At 40.4% G+C, this 24,370-nt stretch overlaps 1 protein-coding gene across 10 annotated transcripts in view; it reads right to left on the minus strand.

Moving 5' to 3' along the window:
• The window catches only part of PAK1 (p21 (RAC1) activated kinase 1), a 298,535-nt gene that overhangs the window by 169,374 nt on the left and 104,791 nt on the right, over positions 1-24,370 (minus strand). For all 10 annotated transcript variants that reach the window (XR_013829588.1, XR_013829589.1, XR_013829590.1 and 7 more), the window contains exons 3-6: positions 23,662-23,762; positions 23,008-23,155; positions 18,738-18,775; positions 1,797-1,913 (exon numbers count right to left, since the gene is read on the minus strand). Coding sequence is in view for 6 of the 10 variants with exons in the window: in XM_079930716.1 (XP_079786842.1) it covers positions 1,797-1,913; positions 18,738-18,775; positions 23,008-23,155; positions 23,662-23,762 (404 nt within the window). In the remaining 4 variants the exon portion in view is untranslated. The remainder of the gene's footprint in view (positions 1-1,796; positions 1,914-18,737; positions 18,776-23,007; positions 23,156-23,661; positions 23,763-24,370) is intronic.

Consider the following 24,370-nt stretch of genomic DNA (forward strand, 5'->3'; position numbering starts at 1 on the left):
TGGAAATAGCAATAAGTCAAGACACAGACCAGAGACTACAGCTTCTTTCCTGACTATTCCAGCATAATGATTTCTTAATTTTCTATTCTTGTACATGTAGACAAACTATATACCTGGCACCTAAACCTGTACTTTCATGCCTTCTCCTCCTCCTTTAGTTTTCTTGACATGCCTCCTTAAGGGCACGAACCCTGCTTTTTCCTTCTCTAAAATTCTCTTTTTCTGGCTCCCAGCACAGGTCTGCTCACATAAAAAGGCCACTGTGCTACGCTGGAATACAACCTGGACCTGGGGTCAATTACCTGCTTTCAGTTCTAGCTCTTTTGCTTACTTAGAGACTTTGGGTAGATCAATTTACCTCTCCAAATCTCAGCTTCTTCTATAAATTAGGAATTAACAATGTCTTTTTAGAAAGGAATGCTATCAAGATCAAATTTATCAATTCATTCAATACTAACTGCCTTTCTAAAACCTTCCAAGAGCTATGTTAAGCACTGCAAATACATACATATATATATATATGTACTTGCATATATATGTGTGTGTAAATGTATGTGTGTGTGTGTGTGTACACACACAGGAGTTCGTGGTTTAGTGCGAAAAATTTTTAAATGAACATACTTGCAAAACAAAAAAACATACCAATATGAGATATCCTGAGAACGCTCCAATTTGAAGCTTATTTTCCTTAAAGTGACTTTGTAGCCTACAGAAAGGGTGATTCCACAGATTCTGCTTATAAATTCTAATCCTAAAAGGTCATCTAATCCCCCTGAATGTCCTCCACAGCATCTCCATAGTCAGTCAACCAACATCTGCTTGAACACTTCCACGAATTCTCTAATCCAGAGACAATCTTTTTTTGTATTATCACAGAGTTTAAGCCCTAGATCATTCTTTCATTATGAAGCTCTTGTCATAATAAAAAGTCCAAACAAAGCAACACTAGTAGAGTATCATCTGATGAGAGATCAGTGCTCAATGATGCTAAACCATGTAAAAGGCAGATTGTGCCAAGTGAGGGCAGAGGGACCTGGCTATTCAGAGATGCAAGAACCTCAAAAGAAGTTAAATAAAAATCACTGCCGGGCTTCCCTGGTGGCGCAGTGGTTGAGAGTCCGCCTGCCGATGCAGGGGACACGGGTTCGTACCCCAGTCTGGGAGGATCCCGCATGCCGCGGAGCGGCTGGGCCCATGAGCCATGGCCACTGAGCCTGCGCGTCCGGAGCCTGTGCTCCGCAATGGGAGAGGCCGCGGTGGTGAAAGGCCCGCGTAACGCAAAAAAAAAAAAAAAAAAAAAAAAGGCACTCCTGATGTCCAGCATATTAATAGCACTAATGTTTTTATAAATTCTCTTGAGTCTTACAGTATCATCAATGATGTACTAAGAGGCTGAACACTGCACATTTAACAGAGAAGAAAAGATCTATAGCAGACTAATATGTTGCTTCCCAGGAGACTGGAATAATTTATGTTAGTCTTGCACTAAGTAACATTAATTCTGTATATCTTTCTGTATGTGAACAGGCTAAGTAAACTAGGCCTAAGTTGGTACAAAGACCAATTATCTAGGACACTTTGGGACTATGTGCAAACTAATGATAAATAAATACACCACTTCTTGTCTTTAATCATACAGAAAATACCTTTCAATCAAGGTAATTTGGTGATTTCACCACCTGCAAAATCTAAGGACCGCTACCAGATTATTAAACCTCTAGGCCTCAGCACCCACCCCTCACTCCCCCTCCAAACTCTAATATATCACAAAGCTGCCCACGTCCCCAAAGACTCACAGATTTCGTGTGCTCTGGGCGTGGAGCAATCACTGGAGGTGGGGTAGCATCATCATCATCATCTTCATCTTCTGAAACTGGTAGCACTGCAGGGGTCTCAGACACCGTCTTCACGTTCTGCACAGTGGAGAAAAGCCAGATTCATCATGTCCAGTTGACATGCAACTTAAGCTACCAGAGTCACCAATCTCCCAGAAGAAACCTTCTCCTGACACTCCTTCTGAAACACACATCAGCCTCAAGATCTCCACCTTTCTGTAGCCAGTCTCAGGAACTCAGCCACCTTCCCTCTCTTCTTTTAGATACCACTCCCCACTCAGGCCCTTGGGGGCTTTCTTCTCCCACCCAAAGCCTAACTGTGGATGGGGAAACCAGCTTACAGCTTCTCTACGTGCCTAGCCCAATCCAAACCCTGAACACAAGATCATAGTTCCTTCTCCTTCTATGAATTTTACTCTCTATGCTAAAGAGAGGATAAAGTACAAAATGCAGGGGAGGGATCAAAAGTTTGGGATTTCACAAAGATTATCATTGTAATTCCTTAGTCCTTTCTGATACGATAAGTGGAAGTCCTGAGAGGCCTTTCCCTCTCCTTTTCCTTTCTTTACGAAAACCTACTGCAACCATTATGCCATCAGGTGCCCTTGCCTCAACCTGAAGATACAGAACATCAGAAGACCCTTGTCTCAAGAAGACAATGAGTTTTTCCCCAGATTGGATGCTATCTATTTCACTAAGCTTTTGCCCTGTCCTGGAATGAACCTTACCAGCACCACTAATTGAATATGCTATAATCTCAGCAACTTGATTTTCCCATGTAAACTGTACCAAAGCTGGGCTAAGACTGGCAGGTTTTAGGGCAGGTCCAGGCAAAAAGATCATACCATTACTGTTTATAACACATATTCAAGAGACAAAATAGCTCCAAAACATGAGATTTTTGATAGAGATTAAATGGTTACAGTGTAGGGCCAGAGAAGCAAGGGATTTTTTGTATATATTGCTATAATTCAACAGTTTCAGATATTTTCAGAGCATCTGCTTTGTGCTCAGTAAGATACTGTGATGAATGCTTTTGATATAAATGCACAAAAATGAAAAAGATGGCCCATGTCCTAAAGAAGCTCACCATATGATGCAGGAGACAGAGGGACAATTCCCTTCTGCTGCCATTTGGGGCCTCTGGAGAGAGGAATGTCAGGAGTCAGAATGACAGGGGATAAGTGAAGGAACTGTCTAGTCAAATGCTAGTCTAGAGCTACTGTGTGGGAGCCTGGTCTTTACTACATTTGACATACTAAGATAAAGAAAACTGGCAAGCTCATAGATTCTAACAGGGCCTCCAGTGCAGGGCATAACTAGAAAACTGCCAGTGACAGGCATATGTAAGCAACTAGCTTTGGTGATCACAGGCAATGAATCCATCCTCTGGGTCTCAAGTTTCATCACTCAAGGAACGTGGAAGAATAGGACAGGTATAATTTGAGGGGTGATCCTAAGTCACTTTTAGTTCTAAAATCCAATAGAGGTTCTTCCCTTGTCAAAGCACATGTTTTGATATTTTTCTGCTCTAATTTCTTTTCTCCCTAATAGTTCACTCAGCAAAATTTAACTAGGAACCCAAAATGAGAATGAGGTTAACTCAGCAGCCTCTTCATCATCAGGTGAAGAAGGGCCCTCGGTCTGACTAATGTAGACTCTAAACACTTGTTTGTTGCCTCCTAAAACTCTATAAAGAAGGGGATTTCATCACCTTAGCAACACACTCTGTTTTCCACAGGTGATGGCTTTGTGTGGTAGTATTAACAACTACCAGAATCAAGAGATTTAGGTTTTTGTCCCAGATTTTTATTTCTTATCCCTGTGTTCTTTGGCAAGGCTGTCCCACTCTAAGCTACAGTTTCTCATCCATAAAATGGAGGTGATGACAGAAGCTCTCCGCCTACCTCAGAGGGCCACTGGGAGGAAGAAATGAAGTGATGTGAGTATACAAGCACTTTGTAAATGGCAAGGGGCTAGAAAGATGTAAGGAATCAATTAAATTATCATTATGTTTAATAACCACAAACCTCTTTTTTAAGAAGTGACATCAACTCACCCATTCATTCACTGTGTACCAGGCTCTATTCAAAGCTCTGGGGCTATACTGAAGAACAAATTAGATAAAGCGCCTGGTTTTATGGATTACATTTGAGAAGAAGATACAGTCAAAATTAATCACCAAACTACCAGGCAGTAATAAGATAAACATAGGAGAACAGAGAATGGTTGCGGGTAGGGAATTATTACTTTACATACAGTAGTCATGGAAAGGCCTCTCTAATGGCCTGAATGAAATGAGAAAATGAGCCATCAGACCCTCTGGGAAAAGAATATTCCTGGCAGATGGAAGAAACACAAAGACTCTGAGAGAAGGGGACATGCTTGGTGTGTTCCCAAAACCTCCAGGTGCCTACCTATACTACTGAGAAGTGCTTATGATTTTAAAACTGCTGAACTTTGGGTAGAAACATAGGAATCTCTGACGTTCTGGCCCAGGATTGCTCCCATCCATCCCACCCTAGCTCCATCAGAGGAGGGGTTCTTCCAGAACGAGGTAGGCTGTGACTATGGGACCCAAGAGAGCTTACATTCATTTGAAGCAGTGGGCAATGCCCAGGCCCAGTGGTGCCACCAGTGGAAGTGACCTCCCAGAGGTAGTAGCAGGAGAGTGTCAACCACTACTAGCCTGAGGTTGCAATCCTGAATAAGGCAAACGAATTCTGGCCAAAGGTACAGCAGACACTAGAGAGAGGCCCCATACTAGTCATACATGCCTGGCTCTGTGCATGTACATAAAAACTTCGGAAGAGCCAAGCAGAAAGTAAAAGTTTCTGGACAGCCCTGAAAGAGGTCTCAATAATTAGCAAGGATATAGATTTTAACAACACTATCAATCAACTCAACCTAACTGACATGCACAAAACTTTCCACCCAAGTTCTACAGAACACACATTACTTTTAACCACTTATGGGTAATTCTTCAGATAGAACATATGCTGGGCCATAAAACACATCTCAATAAATTTTGAATGACTGAAAACACACAAAATGTATTCTTTAACCACAGTAGAATTAAATTAGAGATAAACAACAGAAAGGAAATTTCTCTAAAGAAGATAAACAAATGCCAAAAAGCACATGAAAAGATGCTCAACATCATTATTAGGAAACGCAAATCAAAACCACAATGAGATACAACTTCATATCCACTGGGATGGCTATAATCAAAAGACAGACAATAGGGACTTCTCTGGTGGTCCAGTGGCTAAGACTCCACGCTCCCAATGCAAGGGGCCCAGGTTCAATCCCTGGTCAGGGAACTAGATCCCACATGCCACAACTAAAGATTCCACATGTCGCAACTAAAAGATCCCGCATGCTGCAACTAAAAAGATTCCGCACATGGCACTGAAGATCCCCATGCTGCAACTAAGACCCGATGCAGTCAAATAAATAAATAAATATTTTTAAAAAATGACAGACAATAACAAATGTGGGGTAAGATATGGAGAAATCAGAAGCCTCCTAACGTTGGTGGGACTTTAAAAAGGTGCAGCCACTGTGGAACACAGCCTAGCAGTTCCTCAAAAGGTTAAACATAGAGTCACCATATGACTCAGAAATTCTACTCCTAGGTATATACCAAATAGAAATGAAAACATAGATCCACACCAAAACTTGTACATGAATGTTAGTATGAGCATTAGAATAGCCAAAAAGAAGAAACAAGCCAAATGCCCATCAACTGATGAATGTAAAAAATGTAGTATATCAATACAATAGAATATTACTCAGACATAAAAAGGAATCATGCTGATACACGCTACTACACGGATGAACCTCGCAAGCTTTTAAGTGAAAGAAGCTAGACACAAAAGACTACATGTTATACAAGTCCATTTATATAAAATGTCTAGAAAAGGTAAATTTATACAGACAGAAAGAAGATCAGTGGTTTCCTAGGGTTAGGCATGGGAGTTTGAATGAAGTGTAAACGAGTACAAGGGAACTTTTGTGGTGGTGGCAATATTCTAAAACTAGACTAGTGATAGTTGCACAAGTCTATAAATTTAATAAAATCATTGAACGGTACAATCAGTATGGGTGAATTTTATGGTATGTAAATAATACCTCAATAATGCTGCCTTTTAAAAGTTAAATTTTTAAATTATATGTAAAACCAGTAGGTTCTCATTATACATTTCATATAATACAGATATATAAGGAGTTAAAAGTGAAAACTCCTCAGGAATGCCTGACAAAGATGGCAGATTGAACACAGGCATCTATTTCTTAAAACCTCACTAGAACTATAATAAACGAATGGCCTTTTAAAGGCATTAAACCCAAAGGCTGGAGAGAACAGGATAGGAGGCAAGATTAGCAAAGGAGGCAATGACTGATGGATGAGCAGTAACTGTCAAGGAGAATGATTCCAAAGCTGACGGTAGGCAAACCTGAAAACCAATCTACATATCTATGCTGCAAAATCAAGGCAAGGTAAAACAGAGTAAATATTTTTAAAAACAGAGAATCAGTCCAGGAAGTCTAAAAAAACAGGAGTTCCAGTAAGAGAAAACAAAGAAAAGTGGGGAAGACATCATCAACGAAATAATTCAGGAAAATTTCCTAAAACTGAAGCCTTGAGTCCAGGTTGAAAGAGTCCACAAAGCTCCTCACAAATTAAGTAGGTGAATATAGGGATGTAATTATGAAATTTCAAAGCAGTGGTGACAATAAAGATGCTACAAACTTCCCAAGTGAAAAATAAAAAATAGGTCAGATGCAAAGATGCAGGAATAAATAGCTTTGAATTTGAATAGCCAATGCTGAAAGCTAGATGACAAAAGGGCAATGTTTTCCAAATACTGGTAGAAAATTATTTTCAACCCAGAATTCCATATTCAGCCAAATATCAATCAAATGGTAGAATAGAATGGAGGCGCTCCATTTTGAGACCTGAAAGATATTAAATATTTACTTTCTCAAAGCTACTGGAAGATGGACTCCACCAAACTGGGAAGCCAACTAAAAATGAAGAAGCATTGCACAGAGAAACTCCAATACAGAAATTTCAAAGACAATAATCTTAAAAAACAATAATCTTAATCTTCTAATCCTCTAATTCTTCCTGAATCTCCTTGAATAATCTTCTGTGTCCCTTATTCTCATATTTTCTATGTGTTTTTATATTTTATATCAATAATCCACTCTTACATGCATTTTTTAATCCTTGGGAATTTGTTTCTTCAACTATATTTTTAATTTCTAAGAATTCTTTTTTTATCTTCTGATTGATCTACCTGCAGTGTTTTTGTGGATGCAACATCTATAGAACCTCTCAATATATTAGATTTTTTAAAACTTTCTTTCCTGAATTATCAATTTCCTCTGGGGTCAGTTTTATTTCTTTTTCTTGGTCCTTCTCTTTAACGCTTTGTTTCTCTCAAATGTCTAGAGATCCTTGGTTCTCCCCTCATATTTATCAGTGAAAAACCATATTAACTAGTGTATTCGACTAGCATGAGTTTCCTCTGTAGTTGTGTAAGTCTATTTCTCTGCTGTACCTTCCTCTGAATGGGAGGTCTGATGCAGTCTGTACGTGAGTTATACAGATGTGGTAACTGGCAAGCATCACTTCAGGGTGAGCTGCCATGGAAGAGTATGTATACCTCTCTTCCCAGTTATCAAAAGCATCAGGAATTTATCCTTGGGATGCAGCAATTTAATGTATTTTCTTCCACTGCAGAGCTACTTCTCCTTTTTCCTCTACTTTATGCCTGTTGTAGAGATCTGTAGTTAACTCCAGTTCTGCTCTGCTTCTCTCTCTTCTCTCCCTGTACCACACTAGGCATTTTCCTCAAGTAGGCAGTTTACCTTCTTCAGACAAGTATCTGGTTTAAGCTTAGGATCAACCTTCTGGTACCTTTTGCTCACTGTAACATGGACACTGCCCCTGCTGTTTCACTTACAGAATTTAATTTACTCTTGAAGATGACCCAAGACTCCTTCCTGTTTTGTTTTGGTTTTTTTTGCAGTACGCGGGCCTCTCACTGTTGTGGCCTCTCCCGTTGCGGAGCACAGGCTCCGGACGCGCAGGCCCAGCCGCTCTGCGGCACACGGGATCCTCCCGGACCGGGGCATGAACCTGCGTCCCCTGCACCAGCAGGCAGACTCTCAACCTCTACGCCACCAGGGAAGCCCTCCTTCCTGCTTTTTATATATATTCTCTCAGACCATTTTCTCTTGAGCTACTCTTATCTTCCTAGGAAATTTGTCTTCCACATACATACAGCAGCTGTGCTTTCCTCTGCTCCAATCAATCTGATCTTATCTGCTTTCTACCTTCCATGAATTCCTGACAATGGTTTATTAACATCCTGTTTTTGTTTTGGAGCACTGTTTTGAATTCATTTTTTATGTATCTTTTCTGAAATTAAGAAATTTAGTATAGCAGGAGACATAAACATATGAATTCACCCCACTACACTGACCCAATTTCCAGAGGAATCTTTCTAAGATGGTAGTTTAGACTAAAATGCACATCTAACTATCTCACTTAAAATACTTCCGATTTAAACTATTTCCTTAGGAGACCTTCAAGATGGCGGAGGAGTAAGAAGTGGAGATCACCTTCCTCCCCACAAATACATTAGAAATACATCTGCATGTGGAACAACTCCTACAGAACACCTACTGAATGCTAGCAGAAGACCTCAGACTTCCCAAGAGGCAGGAAATGCCCCAAGTACCTGGGTAGGGCAATAGAAAAAGGAAAAAAGAGGGACAAAAGAATAGGGATGGGACCTGCACCTCTGGGAGGGAGCTGTGAAGGAGGAAAAGTTTCCACACATTAGGAAGCCCCTTCACTGGCGGAGACGGGGGTGGGGGTGGGAAGCTTCAGAGCCACGGAGGAGGGCGCAGCAACAGGGGTGCAAAGGGCAAAGTGGAGAGATTCCCACACAGAGGATCGGTGCTGACCAGTCCGCTCACCTGCTGGGATGGGTGGGGGCTGGGAGCTGAGGCTCGGACTTCGGAGGTCAGATCCCAGGGAGAGGACTGGGGTGGGCTGTGTGAACACAGCCTGAAGGGGGCTAGTGCACCACAGCTAGCCAGGAGGGACTCCAGGAAAAAGTCTGGAGCTGCCAAAGAGGCAAGAGACCATTGCTTCGGGGTGCTCGAGGAGAGGGGATTCAGAGCACCGGCCTAAACCAGCTCCAGAGACAGGTGCAAGCCACGGCTATCAAACGGACACCAGAGATGGGCATGAAACACTAAGGCTGCTGCTGCAGCCACCAACAAGCCTGTGTGCAAGCATAGGTCACTACCCACACCTCCCCTCCAGGGAGCCTCTGCAGCCCATCACTGCCAGGGTCCCGTGATCCAGGGACAATTTCCCCAGGAGAAAACATGGCATGCCTCAGGCTGTGGCAACGTCATGCTGGCCTGTGACGCCGCAGGCTCGCCCCACATTCCGTACCACTTGCTCCCCCCGGCCTGAGTGAGCCAGAGACCCCTAATCAGCTGTTCCTTTAACCCCGTCCTGTCTGAGCGAAGAACAAAATTCCTCAGGTGACCTACATGCAGAGGCGGGGCCGAATCCAAAGCTGAACCCCAGGAACTGTGAGAACAAAGAAGAGAAAGGGAAATTTCTCTCAGCAGCCTCAGGAGCAGCGGATTAAATCTCCACAATCAGTTTGATGTACCCTGCATCTGTGGAATACCTGAATAGACAAAAAATCATCCCAAAATTGAGGCAGTGAACTTTGGGAGCAACGATATATACATTTTTTTCATTTTTCTCTTTTTCCCGTGTGCCTGACAGGGTCTTGATGCTCACATCGGGTGTCAGGCCTATGGCTCTGAGGTGGGAGAGCTGAGTTCAGGACATTGGTCTACCAGAGACCTCCTAGCTCCATATAATATCAAACAGCAAAAGCTCTGCCAGAGATCTCCATCTCAATGCTGAGACCCAGCTCCACTCAATGACCAGCAAGCTACAGTGCTGGACACCCTATGCCAAGCAACTAGCAAGACAGGAACACAACCTTACCCATTAGCAGAGAGGCTGCCTAAAATCATAATAAGGTCACAGACACACCAAAACACACCACTGGATGGGGTCCTGCCCATCAGAAAGAGAAGATCCAGCCTCAGCCACCAGAACACAGGCACCAGTTCCCTCCACCAGGAAGCCTACACAACCCACTGACCAACCTTACCCACTGGGGGTAGACACCAAAAACAACGGGAACTACGAACCTGCAGCCTGTGAAAAGGAGACCCCAAACACAGTAAGTTAAGCAAAATGAGAAGACAGAGAAACACACAGCAGATGAAGGAGCAAGGTAAAAACCCACCAGAACAAACAAATGAAGAGGAAATAGGCAGTCTACCTGAAAAAATATTCAGAGTAATGATAGTAAAGATGATCCAAAATCTTGGAAATAGAATGGAGAAAATACAAGAAAGGACTAGAAGAACTAAAGAGCAAACAAACAATGATGAACAACAAAATAAATGAAATTAAAAATTTTCTAGAAGGAATCAATAGCACAATAACTGAGGCAGAAGAACGGATAAGTGACCTGCAAGATAAAATAGTGAAAATAACAACCACAGAGCAGAATACAGAAAAAAGAATGAAAAGAATTGAAGATAGTCTCAGAGACCTCTAGGACAACATTTATCGCACCAACATTCAAATTATAGAGGTCCCAGATGAATAAGAAAAAGAGAAAGGGTCTGAGAAATTCTTTCAAGAGATTATAGTTGAAAACTTCCCTAATATGGGAAAGGAAATAGTCAAGCCCAGGATACACAGAGAGTCCCATACAAGATAAATGCAAGGAGAAACAGGCCAAGACACATATTAATCAAACTACCAAAAATTAAATACAAAGAGAAAATAGTAAAAGCAGCAAGGGAAAAACAACGAATAACATACAAGGGAATGTCCATAAGGTTAACAGCTGATCTTTCAGCAGAAACTGGCTTGATCTGGCTTGATCTGCAAGCCAGAAAAGAGTAGCAGGACATATTTAAAGTGATGAAAGGGAAAAACCTACAACCAAGATTATTCTACCCAGCAAGGATCTCATTCAGATTCGATGGAGAAATTAAAACCTTTACAGAAAACCAAAAGCTAAGAGAATTCAGTACCACCAAACCAGCTTTACAACAAATGCTAAATGAACTTCTCTAGGCAGGAAACACAAGAGAAGGAAAAGACCTACAATAACAAACCCCAAACAATTAAGAAAATGGTAAAAGAACATACATAGGGGTAAACAGATTAAACGCTCCAACCAAAAGACAAAGACCAGCTGAATGGATACAAAAACAAGACCCATATATATGCTGTCTACAAGAGACCCACTTCAGACCTAGGGACACATACAGACTGCAAGTGAGGGGATAGAAAAAGATATTCCATGCAAATGGAAATCAAGAGAAAGCTGGAGTAGCAATTCTCATATCAGACAAAATAGACTTTGAAATAAAGACTATTACAAAAGACAAGGAAGGACACTACATAATGGTGAAGGGATCAACACAAGAAGAAGATATAATAATTGTAAATATTTATGTAACCAATATAGGAGCACCTCAATATATAAGGCAAATGCTAACAGCCATAAAAGGGGAAATTGACAGTAACACAATAATAGTAGGGGACCTTAACACCCCACTTTCACCAATGACAGATCATCCAAAACGAAAATAAACAAGGAAACACAAGCTTTAAATGACACATTAGGGCTTCCCTGGTGGCACAGTGGTTGAGAGTCCACCTGCCGATGCAGGGGTCACGGGTTCGTGCCCCGGTCAGGGAAGATCCCACATGCCGCAGCGCGGCAGGCCCGTGAGCCATGGCTGCTGGGCCTGCGCGTCCAGAGCCTGTGCTCAGCAATGGGAGAGGCCACGGCAGTGAGAGGCCCACGTATCACACACACACACAAAAAAGACACATTACACAAGATGGACTTAATTGATATTTATAGGACATTCCATCCAAAAACAACAGAATACACTTTCTTCACAAGTGCTCATGGAACATATCCAGGATAGATCATATCTTGGGTCACATATCAAGCCTTGGTAAATTTAAGAAGACTGAAATCATATCAAGTGTCTTTTCTGACCACAATGCTATGAGACTAGATATCAATTACAGGAAAAAATCTGTAAAAAATACAAACACATGGAGGCTAGACAATACACTACTAAATAACCAAGAGGTCACTGAAGAAACCATAGAGGAATTCAAAAAATAACTAGAAATAAATGACAATGAAAACACAATGACCCAAAACCTATGGAATGCAGCAAAAGCAGTTCTAAGACGGAACTTGATAGCAATACAAGCCTACCTCAAGAAACAAGAAACATCTCAAATAAACAACCTAACCTTACACCTAAAGCAGTTTGAGAAAGAAGAACAAAAAAACCCCAGTGTTAGTAGAAAGAAAAAAAATCATAAAGATCAGATCAGAAATAAATGAAACAGAATGAAGGAACAATAACAAAGATCAATAACACTAAAAGCTGGTTCTTTGAGAAGATAAACGAAATTGATAATCCATTAGCCAGACTCAGCAAGAAAAAAGGGAGAATACTTAAATCAATAGAATTAGAAATGAAAAAGGAAAAGTAACAACTGACACTGCAGAAATACAAAGGATCATGAGAGATTACTACAAGCAAATATATGCCAAAAAAATGGACAATCTGGAAGAAATGGACAAATTGTTAGAAAAGCACAACTTTCCGAGACTGAACCAGGAAGAAAGAGAAAACATAAACAGACCAATCACAAGCACTGAAACTGAGACTCTGATTAAAAATCTTCCAACAAACAAAAGCCCAGAACCAGATGGTTTCACAGGTGAATTCTATCAAAAATTTAGAGAAGAGCTAACACCTATCCTTCTCAAACTCTTCCAAAATATAGCAGAGGGAGGAACACTCCCAAACTCCTTCTAAGAGACCACCATCACCCTGATACCAAAACCAGACAAAGATGTCACAAAGAAAGAAAACTACAGGCCAATATCACTGATGAACATAGATTCAAAAATCCTCAACAAAATACTAGCAAACAGAATCTAACAGCACATTAAAAGGATCATACACCATGATCAAGTGGCGTTTATCCCAGGAATGCAAGGATTCTTCAATATACGCAAATCAATGTGATACACCACATTAACAAATTGAAGGATAAAAACCATATGATCATTTCAATAGATGCAGAAAAAGCTTTTGACAAAATTCAACACTCATTTATGATAAAAATCATCCAAAAGTAGGCATAGAGAGAACTTACCTCAACATAATAAAGCCCATATATGACAAACCCACAGTCATCATCGTTCTCAATGGTGAAAAACTAAAACCATTTCCATTAAGATCAAGAACAAGACAAGGTTGTCCACTCTCACCACTATTATTCAATATAGTTTTGAAAATTTTAGCCACAGCAATCAGAGAAGAAAAAGAAATAAAAGGAACCCAAATCAGAAAAGAAGTAAAGCTGTCACTGTTTGCAGATGACATGATACTATACACAGAGATCCTAAAGATGCTACCAGAAAACTACTAGAGCTAATCAATGAATTTGGTAAAGTAGCAGGATACAAAATTGATGCACAGAAATCTCTTGCATTCCTATACACTAATGATGAAAAATCTGAAAGAGAAATTAAGGAAACACTCCCATTTACCACTTCAACAAAAGAATAAAATGCCTAGGAATAAACCTACCTAAGGTGACAAAAGACCTGTATGCAGAAAACTATAAGACACTGAAGAAAAAAATTAAAGATGATACAAACAGATGGAGAGATATACCATGTTTTTAGATTGGAAGATTCAACATCGTGAAAATGACTATACTACCCAAAGCAATCTACAGATTCAATGCAATACCTATCAAAGTACCAATGGCATTTTTCACAGAACTAGAACAAAAAATTGCATAATTTGTATGGAAACACAAAAGACCCCGAATAGCCAAAGCTATCTTGAGAACGAAAAACGAAGCTGGAGGAATCAGGCTCCCTGACTTCAGACTATACTAAAAGCTACAGTAAACGAGACAGTATGGTACTGGCATAAAATCAGAAATATAGATCAATGGAACAGGATAGAAAGCCCAGAGATAAACCCATGCACATATGTCACCTTATTTTCAATAAAGAAGACAAGAATATACAATGGAGAAAAGATAGCCTCTTTGGTAAGTGGTGCTGGGAAAACTGGACAACTACATGTAAAAGAATGAAATTAGAACATTCCTTAACACCATAAACAAAAATAAGCTCAAAATGGATTAAAGACCTAAATGTAAGGCCAGACACTATAAAACTCTGAGAGGAAAACAGGCAAAACACTCTATGACATAAATCACAGCAAGATCCTTTTTGACCCACCTCCTAGGCAAATGGAAATAAAAACAAAAATAAACAAATGGGACCTAATGAAACTTCAAAGCTTTTGCACAGCAAAGGAAACCATAAACAAGACCAAAAGACAACCCTCAGAAAGGGAGAAAATATTTGCAAATGAAGCAACTAACAAAGGATTAATCTCCAAAATTTACAAGCAGCTCATGCAGCTCAATATCAAAAAAACAAACAACCCAATCCCAAAATGGGCAAAAGACCTAAATAGACATTTCTCCAAAGAAGATATACAGATTGCCAACAAACACATGAAAGGATGCTCAACATCACTAATCATTAGAGAAATGCAAATCAGAACTACAGTGAGGTATCACCTCACACCAATCAGAACGGCAATCATCAAAAAATCTACAAACAATAAATGCTGGAGAGGGTATGGAGAAAAGGGAACCCTCCTGCACTGTTGGTGGGAATGTAAATTGATACAGCCAGTATGGAGAACAGTATGGAGGTTCCTTAAAACACTAAAAATAGGTGCTTCCCTGGTGGCACAGTGGTTGAGAGTCCACCTGCCGATGCAGGGGACACGGGTTCATGCTCCGTTCTGGGAAGATCCCACATGCCGCGGAGCAGCTGGGCCCGTGAGCCATGGCCGTTGGGCCTGCGCGTCTGGAGCCTGCACGTCCAGAGCCTGTGCTCCACAATGGGAGAGGCCGCAATGGTGACAGGCCCACGTACCACAAAAAAAAAGAAAACACACACTAAAAATATAACTACCATACGACCCAGCAATCCCACTACTGAGCACATACCCTGAGAAAACCATAATTCAAAAAGAGTCATGTACCACAATGTTCACTGCAGCTCTATTTACAATAGCCAGGACATGGAAGCAACCTAAGTGTCCATCGACAGATGAATGGATAAAGAAGATGTGGTACATATATACAATGGAATATTACTAAGCCATAAAAAGAAACGAAATTGAGTTATCTGTAGTGAGGTGAACGGACCTAGAGTCTGTCATACAGAGTGAAGTAAGTCAGAAAGAGAAAAACAAATACCGTACGCTAACACATATATATGGAGTCTAAAAGAAAAAAAAATGGTTCTGAAGAACCTAGGGGCAGGACAGGAATAAAGTCGCAGACATAGAGAATGGATTTGAGGACACGGGGAGGGGGAAGGGTAAGCTGGGATGAAGTGAGAGAGTGGCATGGACTTATATATACTACCAAATGTAAAATAGATAGCTAGTGGGAAGCAGCCACATAGCACAGGGAGATCAGCTCAGTGCTTTGTGACCACCTAGAGGGGTGGGATAGGGAGGGTGGGAGTGAGACGCAAGAGGGAGGAGATATGGGGATATATGTATATGTATAGTTGATTCACTTATAAAGCAGAAACTAACACACCATAGTAAAGCAATTATACTCCAATAAAGATATTAAAAAAATAAAAATTAAATAAAATACTTTCTTAGCTCCAGCACACAGTCCAAGTTCTTTTGCCTGACACGATGGATCCTTAACAACTTGGCATTTGTTCATGCTACCTCACACAAGAAAGCATTGATTGCCCTTTTCTCTGGCTAGTATCATTGCCTATGTTTACCTGAAACTGTATTATCAATCCTTGTTTACGTGTTCTGATTCCTCACTAAACTGTAAGATCAAGAGCAATGACCTTACCTGCCCTTGATCTTAGGCACTCAAAGAGCCTATCACATAATAGGTGATCATTTTATAAATGAGAATTCAGGCACTTAAGTGCTATGTAATCTGGGAGATATATCTCAGACCAATGAGCCACAAATAAAAGAATTTTCGAGCTAGAAGAAACCTTAAAGGTTATGTTTATTAAATGAACAAATCGTAGGGCCCAAGAACCTTGTGCAAACTGTTCTGTACTACCAAGCAGAATAAATCACTCCATCAAATATGACCCCCATGGTACATTATTCATGTACCCCTCTTGCAGCCCTTATCCTTTTATTCTGTTGTTAATTTTTTCTCAAGGACTAAGTGTAAAATTTATCTGTGTATCACTAACACCTGGGCACAAAGAAAGTGCTAAGTAAATATTTATGGTATGAATGTATAAATGAATGCTGAGGAGAACTGAATTTTGTATTGGTTTCTACTACTAATTCATTCAAGGATAGGGAGCAAGTCACATAATCTCTCTGAGTCCCAATTTCTTAACTTGTGTCATGGATGTTATAATCTCATCCAATTATTTCCCAAATCAATTGGAAAGATCTGTGTGAAACCAATATGGAAAACAATGCAATACTACCACAGTACAAACCATATACCCCATGTGAAACTAGTAAGAAAATAAAGAGGACTGAGCCACAGGGAAAATTCTGAGTTGCGGAGAAAAATGTCCTTTACAACCTGGTAAACCAGTACAGGATTTTACCAAGCAGGTGTCATCCTCTCTGCCATATGGCATGAGCCCCAGGGCCCCTCCTCCTCACTAAGGAACAACAGAGCTAAGGCTTTACTGCAGTCTCCTTTATAAGACCTCTCTGACATGGTCTTTCTCACCTGCCACAGTGAAAAAAATCCACGACAGGGACTCAGAGGACCCTAGTTCTAATCTGGTTGTGCCACAATAGCAATTATGAGCCTTCAGGAAAGTCTGTTTTCCTACCTGTGAAGTGGGGATGCTAATCTCTTCACTAAGTAATTGTGAGGACTAATTATGCTAACATACATAAAGTTACTAGCACACTGCCTGGCACATATTAGCTACACGATAAATAATAGCTGTTACTCCTCCTATAAAGGCATAAAGACATTTGTGCCACAAGGCACAGCTCAGCTTTGGTTAAGGTCCCTTCTTCAATAATTTGCAGTTCAATAATGGGGAGAAACTCCCAAGGATCTTAACATTAGCAAATTCTTCCCCACCTTTTAATTGTATCTATTCCATTTGATGAAAGAATGAATCAGGGGAAAGCGATGCAGACTGGGAATCAGATACCTACTGCCATTAACCATTCTCAATTTCAGTTTTATCATTGATTATACAAGGATAATAACCCACCTCATTAAACTCCTATGAAGATTAAAAGAGGTAGTGAATAAGAAAGGACTCAGTATGCGACAAGGTAATGGACATATGAACATTCTTTATCATCGATTACAGTATAAATGACTCAGAATAAACCAATCCCCATTGCTGGAAGCATGGTTCAAAGTATTTGGATGGTGACTCAGTATTGTGTTAGAATGTATGACATCCCCACTTAAAATTCTTCAATAGCTTCTCATTACCTTTAAGATAAAGTTAAAATTCCTACATGATCTGACCTGCCTCCCCTCCCCTCCCCTCCCCACCAGCCACCTCTAGTCTCTTCACACTTCACATTCCAATCATGACAAACCACTTGCAGTTCTCTGTACAAGCCTACCTCACAAACCTCCTTGTCTTGGCACATGCTAATTATTCTCTGTCGGGAATACGCTTGTCTCTTCATAATTCTTCCCCAAGACAACTAATTCAGCTCAGTCTGCACCATCAAGAAGCTTTCTTTATACATCCAATCTTTTATTCAGTAAATTGTTACTTGCCAGATGCCAGGGATCCAGTAACTGACAAGTCAAACATAGCTCCTGGCCTCATGAAGTTTTAGCATGCTGCACTGTAACTGTTTGTGCCTTCATGTCACTTACAGGATTGGGAGATTCTTAGGAGTTGGGATAATGTCTGATTCATCCCTATATTGCCACTTCTCCACACAGGACCTGGCATAGAATAGGGGCTTTGCAAATGTTTAGTAAATCAACATGAAATAACCAACTTTGCACAAGAGACAACACTGGATATAAAGAATAGCAGTATTCTAGTATATAAGTCACAGCTTAATAGCCATTAAGACCCTTTCGGATACATCAGCATCTCATCTTATAATCTGCCTTGGAAAACAGAATTTGTAGGTTATGAAGGGCAGAGGGACCTTTGAGGTCACCAATGACTCCTATCACATTCCTTCAAGTGATAGGGCATTCACTACAACTTCAGAGGACAGAATGAATGACCTTAAATTAATAGGATCTGCTCCCTTCAACAATTTGCCCTAATCCTGGTTTTGTAGACCCAACCAACCCAAAAGAAAGAATTCTCCTCTAAATGCAGCTATTTGAAGACATCTCTAAGTAAAGTGTATCATTCTCATTTATTGATGAAAAAACTGAAGCTCAGAAAGGCAAACTGGCTTTCCTAAGGGTCAAAGTGAAAACTGAAAATTGAGCCTAGCAGCCAGTTCTTCTGGTTCCAGGGTTAGGATTTCTAGAGCATTCATAAATTAAAGCTGGAAGGGATGCTTATTGTTTATTAAGTCCAAGTCCTTTATTCTGAGGCCCAGGGTGGGAAAGTGACCAAGATGAGTACCCCCCAGCCCAGGCTCTGCATCTACCACACTTGACTTGATCCCTAAAAAATCATACCTGCCCACATCAGAATAGAGGAAATAAAGGCTTACCAAAGTGTTAGAAGAATTATAATCCTCAGCTGATTTATCTGCAAAAGGAAAAAGACAAGGGACTCAGTCAGTAAACAATTACAGTTAATCCTTTCTTGAGACCTAAGGAAGCCTATTCACTAAAGCACTTGCCAAGCTCAGAATAATAACAGTGTTACTGGTACTACAGGCCCAACACCATTTTAAACACGTTATACACATTACCTCCTCTAATCCTCACTACAGCTCTCAGTACTATTAGTATGTCCACCTTCACAGATTTGGAAACTGATGTTCAGAGAAGAGAAGTAATTTGTCCACAAATTACTTAACACAAAGGTTATTAGGAGTCAAGATTTGAATCCTGGTCTAATTCTAAATACTAGGTTAGAACTATATCCACATCATCAGGCCTCAATGCTCAAGGAAATTTCCTGCATTCTAAGAGAAAGGGAAAGAACTCCTGGCTGGCATCACCCTGAGCCATCTATAACAAATCATGACCAGCATGTGGCTTTAGCTTTTAGAAAGGATCCTTCTACATCCATGTCTATTCCCCACAAGGAGAGAAAGACTAAGCCTTAGGAAAAGAGATGCATTAGTCATGTCAAGTATAATTAAAGGCAGGGTCTTATTTCTAAGAATAGGTCCAAGCTCCTTCAATCAGATAATCACCATATTTTATTAATTCCGAGACATGTATTTTTTCACATTAACATCTCAGAAAGAGATGTGTCCTACAATCAAAAGTATTTCATGATTTAATTGGCAGCTTCTTTTTCTTTAGGGGCATGTAAAATAACAATGCACCTTACAATCAATGATATCTTAGACTTGATAAACTATGAAACAGACCCAATGGAAATCTTAGCAAGAAAATAAGTTTAAAGACCAAGTATTGTGTTTGGATTTATTCTTTAATTCCTAAAAGTCCAAGAAGAAATTGATTTCACCAGTTCACCACCAATGGGAATTAAGGAGAAGAAATATTATATCAAATCCTACATCTTCCTCACCAAGAAACAAGCCCGGAGAATGTCCAAGATCTCAATTCCATCATACATGAAAGTATCAGGTATAGCTTCTTTGGTCCTATGACAAATTATGAACCCATAAACTGTGACAATATGTTCTTAAAACAAACCCTGAATAGCCAGCTGTACTCTGGATAAATCAATTCAGGATATAGCTTAAACATAATTCACTTGTTTTTCTTGTCCAAAAGCACATTCCATACCAAGTGCAATACTGTTCCTTCCTTGCACCACCCCTAACCTTATGTACTGCTAGTATTTTTGAGGACTGGGTATTCTGGTAATAAATATATCTCCACCATATAAAAAATAAGTACGTTTGCTCCTTTAAAATGGGATGTACAATTTCTGTATATAAAAATCAAATTCCATAGCACAGAATGACAGAGCAGAAAGTACTTGCAATCCCTTCATTTTACAAATAAATAAACTAGGGTTCAGAGGAAAAGAAACTGGTTCAAGGTTACATAAATCAGTCGCAAAGTAGGGCTAAAACCCAGAACCTGGCATTGTCAATCTAGTCTAGGCTTTGCTTATCACATTAGCTACTAGTTGGTACAGAAAATAAAGTGATGAAAAGATAGGAAACTTAACAAAAAATTGGCACGGAGGATTGTGCTTGGGCTTTTAGACAGCAAAGGATTTAAAGGCCCAAGTTGAAAACACACTTCCAACACTGGTATATCACTCAACTGATATGTTGAGGTTCTGTGAATAAGTCACTTAATTTCCCTGAGCCTAATTAATTTCCCTGAGTCTGCAAAATGGGGATAATGCCCTTGCGTTTCCAATCTCCCAAGGCCGTCATGAGAATCAAATGAGATGGTTTATGTGCAAGCATATACAAACTGAAGTAGTGTTATCATAATTAATAGTATGAGAAGAAAGGAAATAGGAAAATGAGAGATAGGACATTAAAAATAACTGTGCCAGGGCTTCCCTGGTGGCGCAGTGGTTGAGAGTCCGCCTGCCGATGCAGGGGACGCGGGTTCGTGCCCCGGTCTGGGAGGATCGCACATGCCGCGGAGCGGCTGGGCCCGTGTGTCATGGCCACTGACTGAGCCTGCGTGTCCGGAGCCTGTGCTGCGCAACGGGAGAGGCCACAACAGTGAGAGGCCCGCGTACCGCAAAAAAAAAAAGGGGGGGGGGCTCTTCCCTGGTGGCGCAGTGGTTGAGAGTCTGCCTGCCGTTGCAGGGGACACGGGTCCGTGCCCCGGTCCAGGAAGATCCCACATGCCTTAGAGCGGCTGGGCCCGTGAGCCATGGCCGCTGAGCCTGCGCGTCCGGAGCCTGTGCTCCGCAACGGGAGAGGCCACAACAGTGAGAGGCCCGCGTACCGCAAAAAAATAAAAAATAAAAAAATAACTGTGCCATAAACAACAAGGTCCTGCGTATAATACAGATAACTATAATCAGTATTCTATGAAAAACCATAATGGAAAAGAATATTTTAAAAAAGAATGTATTTATAACCGAATCACTTTGCTGTACAGCAGTAATTAACACAACATTGTAAATCAACTATACTGCAATTTAAAAAAATTTTTTTTAAAAAGTGCCAAATATACAGTTTTGCTTGGAATTGCCTTGGTCTTCAACGTACAGAAAACAAAAAATCCCTCACGTGTGTGTGCATGTGCACACACACACACACATATTTGCACAAATTTATACACACAGAAGTCGCTGTATGGACACATATCTATACATTCTATACATATACACTCAATGTTATTCATTTATGCATGCATGGAAGAACATATACACAATTACCTTAATGGGTATATCTATACCCATATTCACTCATAAATACTTAAGTGGACTTTAATTCCAAACATATGCAAACCCACATAGCTATGCTTCCATATACATAAATAGTATTTGTACACATCTACACACATATACATAAAAACAGATTCTTCGAAAGACTTTGCTGCTGAAGCTTTCAAAGCCAGCTTCTAATCTGAAGTCTCCAGGACAAACTCTTGAAAACACAAGCCGTAATCTAGAATACTTTCCTACCCATCACCCCTCAACCCCAATACTGCCTTGGAATGACCCAGTCCCTCAATGGAAGAAGTGATACAGACCCAGCGGGGCCAGATATCAGGAAGGAAACATGCTAGGAACATGTATGACACTCTACTGGGCACCACTATGCAGCATGAGCAAAGCTGCAGTCTGTCATCCTCACCATCTGTGCCCTTTGCTGCAAGCCAGATACTTGCTGGGGAAAGCATCCTTCAAAATTAGCTAGTTTCATCCCGGCTCTCACCTTCCCCAACAATACTGCCCTTTGAAAGAGACAGCATGAACACCAGAAAAAGCACTGGACTCAGAGTTAAGACCAGTGGTTAAGAGAGCACTAATTTAGCCACATTAGAAAGGCATTTTGGGCTCTAATGTTTGCAAAACAAGGGGAAACTGGAAGTGGTATATACTAAAGATACTTCTTGCCCTAACATTCTAAGATGCTATATACAAGGCAAGTTTCCAGAAATGTAGGCCTTCCTATGACTTGCCTAAGAAAAGAAAAATATCTCTGCTATGGAAGGAGGTGCTCCAAACAGAGTTACTAGAAGCAAGTGGTAAACTGAAAAGGTACTGGTCTAGGAGTTAGGAGACCTGGATTCTAATCCCAGTTCTGCAATCAAAAACATTCTGAAAAACACAGTCCCTTATACATATAGAGAGAGTACATCTAAAGAACATTTATTATTACTGGCCAGTTTTTCATTGGACTGATTGGACTGATAAAAATCAGTTCCTTGAGGAAGAAATTGGGCTTGCCTGCTTAACTGGGCTATCACATAACCTACTGATATTGAAAACGATGATAATGATGGCTACATTTTCATGGTGCCATTTTGCAACCTATAAAGAACTTTCGTATCAATGAGCTCACTTATCCTCATTACAACCTCTTGAGATAGGAATTATTATTCTCATTTTGAAGCTCAAAGAAATGAACTGACTACTAGAACATAGTGAGTATCAGAATCTAGATCTTCTAGCACAAAGTCTATGTTCTTAACACGTAATATCACAGTACTTTTTCAAAACATGCAGTTTCAGAGTAAAGACTCAAGTTTGATGCAAAAACCCATCATCTTGGCTCTCAAATTCCAAAATTCCATCTTAGTGAACGTGCCATCTCCACTCTTTCCGATACGTTCTTCCTCCACCCCACACCAATAGGCATCTACTAAGATGAAAACCTCTTCTTTCCTAGACTGCCCTGGACACAATCCCCATACCTGTAAAGCTCATGTACTTCTGGCTGTTGGAGGTCTTCTTCGAGTTATAAAATTCTAATACATCCAGGACAGCCTGCGGGTTTTTCTTCTGCTCCGATTTGGTGATATTTGATGTCTGAAGCAAGCGGGCCCACTGCTCTGGCATCCCCTATAAGAGAGACATGCAAGGCTGTCAGCAAGGCATAATCACAGGGGACCCTGAATGAAATTCAGAACTAACTCTGATAACTGATGGCAGCTAAAGAAGGCTTTAGTCATTCCTCTCTCTCTCTGCCCTCAGAGTTCCACACAGGTCTCTCTTATAACACATCTCTTACTATATCTGTCATTTCTTGCAGTATTTGCCCCTTCACCAGGATATTCCTCCTTTACAGCAGGAATCATGTCTGATTTGTCTCTGGATCATCAGTGCCCAGCACAGAGCCTGATGCCAAGGGGCCACTTAACCGAGGTCTATTTAAGGAATAGAGATTCAAAGGCTTCTCTAGTACAATTCTGGAGGGGAGGAACGTGTCCCTCTCAAGAATGTAAGAAGATAGTAATGAGGGTCTCGGGCAAAGATAGAGGCATCAGGAAGTCTGGAAAGGATTAAATCTAACAGTGCATAGCCAGAACTCTGAAAGACCAAATGTCTTTCTGTGATCCAGGACTTACTGTAAACTCGCCTGTGACAGCATCAAAACCAACGTGAATCGTGTGCTCAAAATCTGAAGGAAGAGAAATCTCTGGCCGTTCCTTCTCCTTCTTTTTATTTGCTGTAAGAGAAACAGGAAAAAGGAGATAAAAACAAGGACATTACTACATTTTTAGGCTTATTTAGCTCTTTGTTGAGCTCTAAGCTCCTTCAGAGGCCAAGGACTGTGATACAAATGAGTCAGTTGACCCAGAGCAAGTCACTTCCTTTTTTCTGAACCCTGGTTTCCCCATCTGCAAAATGAGAAGACTCAAGTAGATGGTCTCTCAAGAGCCTTCCAACCCAGACATCCTACATTCTATGAGCTTATATAACCTGCTTCTGCTTGCTTGATCCTTGATTATGGACCACTTTAAGGTTCTCTACATTACAGAATTTTAGATTTGGAAATTGTTTTAATTAAATGAATAGCTAATATTTTATCATGTGCAATGATTCAAGTTCCTTCTTTTTTCTATTATAGTTGATTTACAATATTATATTAGTTTCAGGTGAACAACACTGTAATTCAATATTTGTATAGATTATATTCCATTTAAAGTTGTTATAAAATATTGGCTATATGCCCTGTGCTGTAAAGTATATCCTTGTATCTTATGAATTAATTCAAGTTCTTTATTAATATTCACTGTAGCCTCACAACAACCCTGTAGTTAGGTACTGTCATCC

Source organism: Stenella coeruleoalba (genome assembly GCF_951394435.1).
Source record: "Stenella coeruleoalba genome assembly, chromosome: 8".
NCBI lineage: Eukaryota > Metazoa > Chordata > Mammalia > Artiodactyla > Delphinidae > Stenella > Stenella coeruleoalba.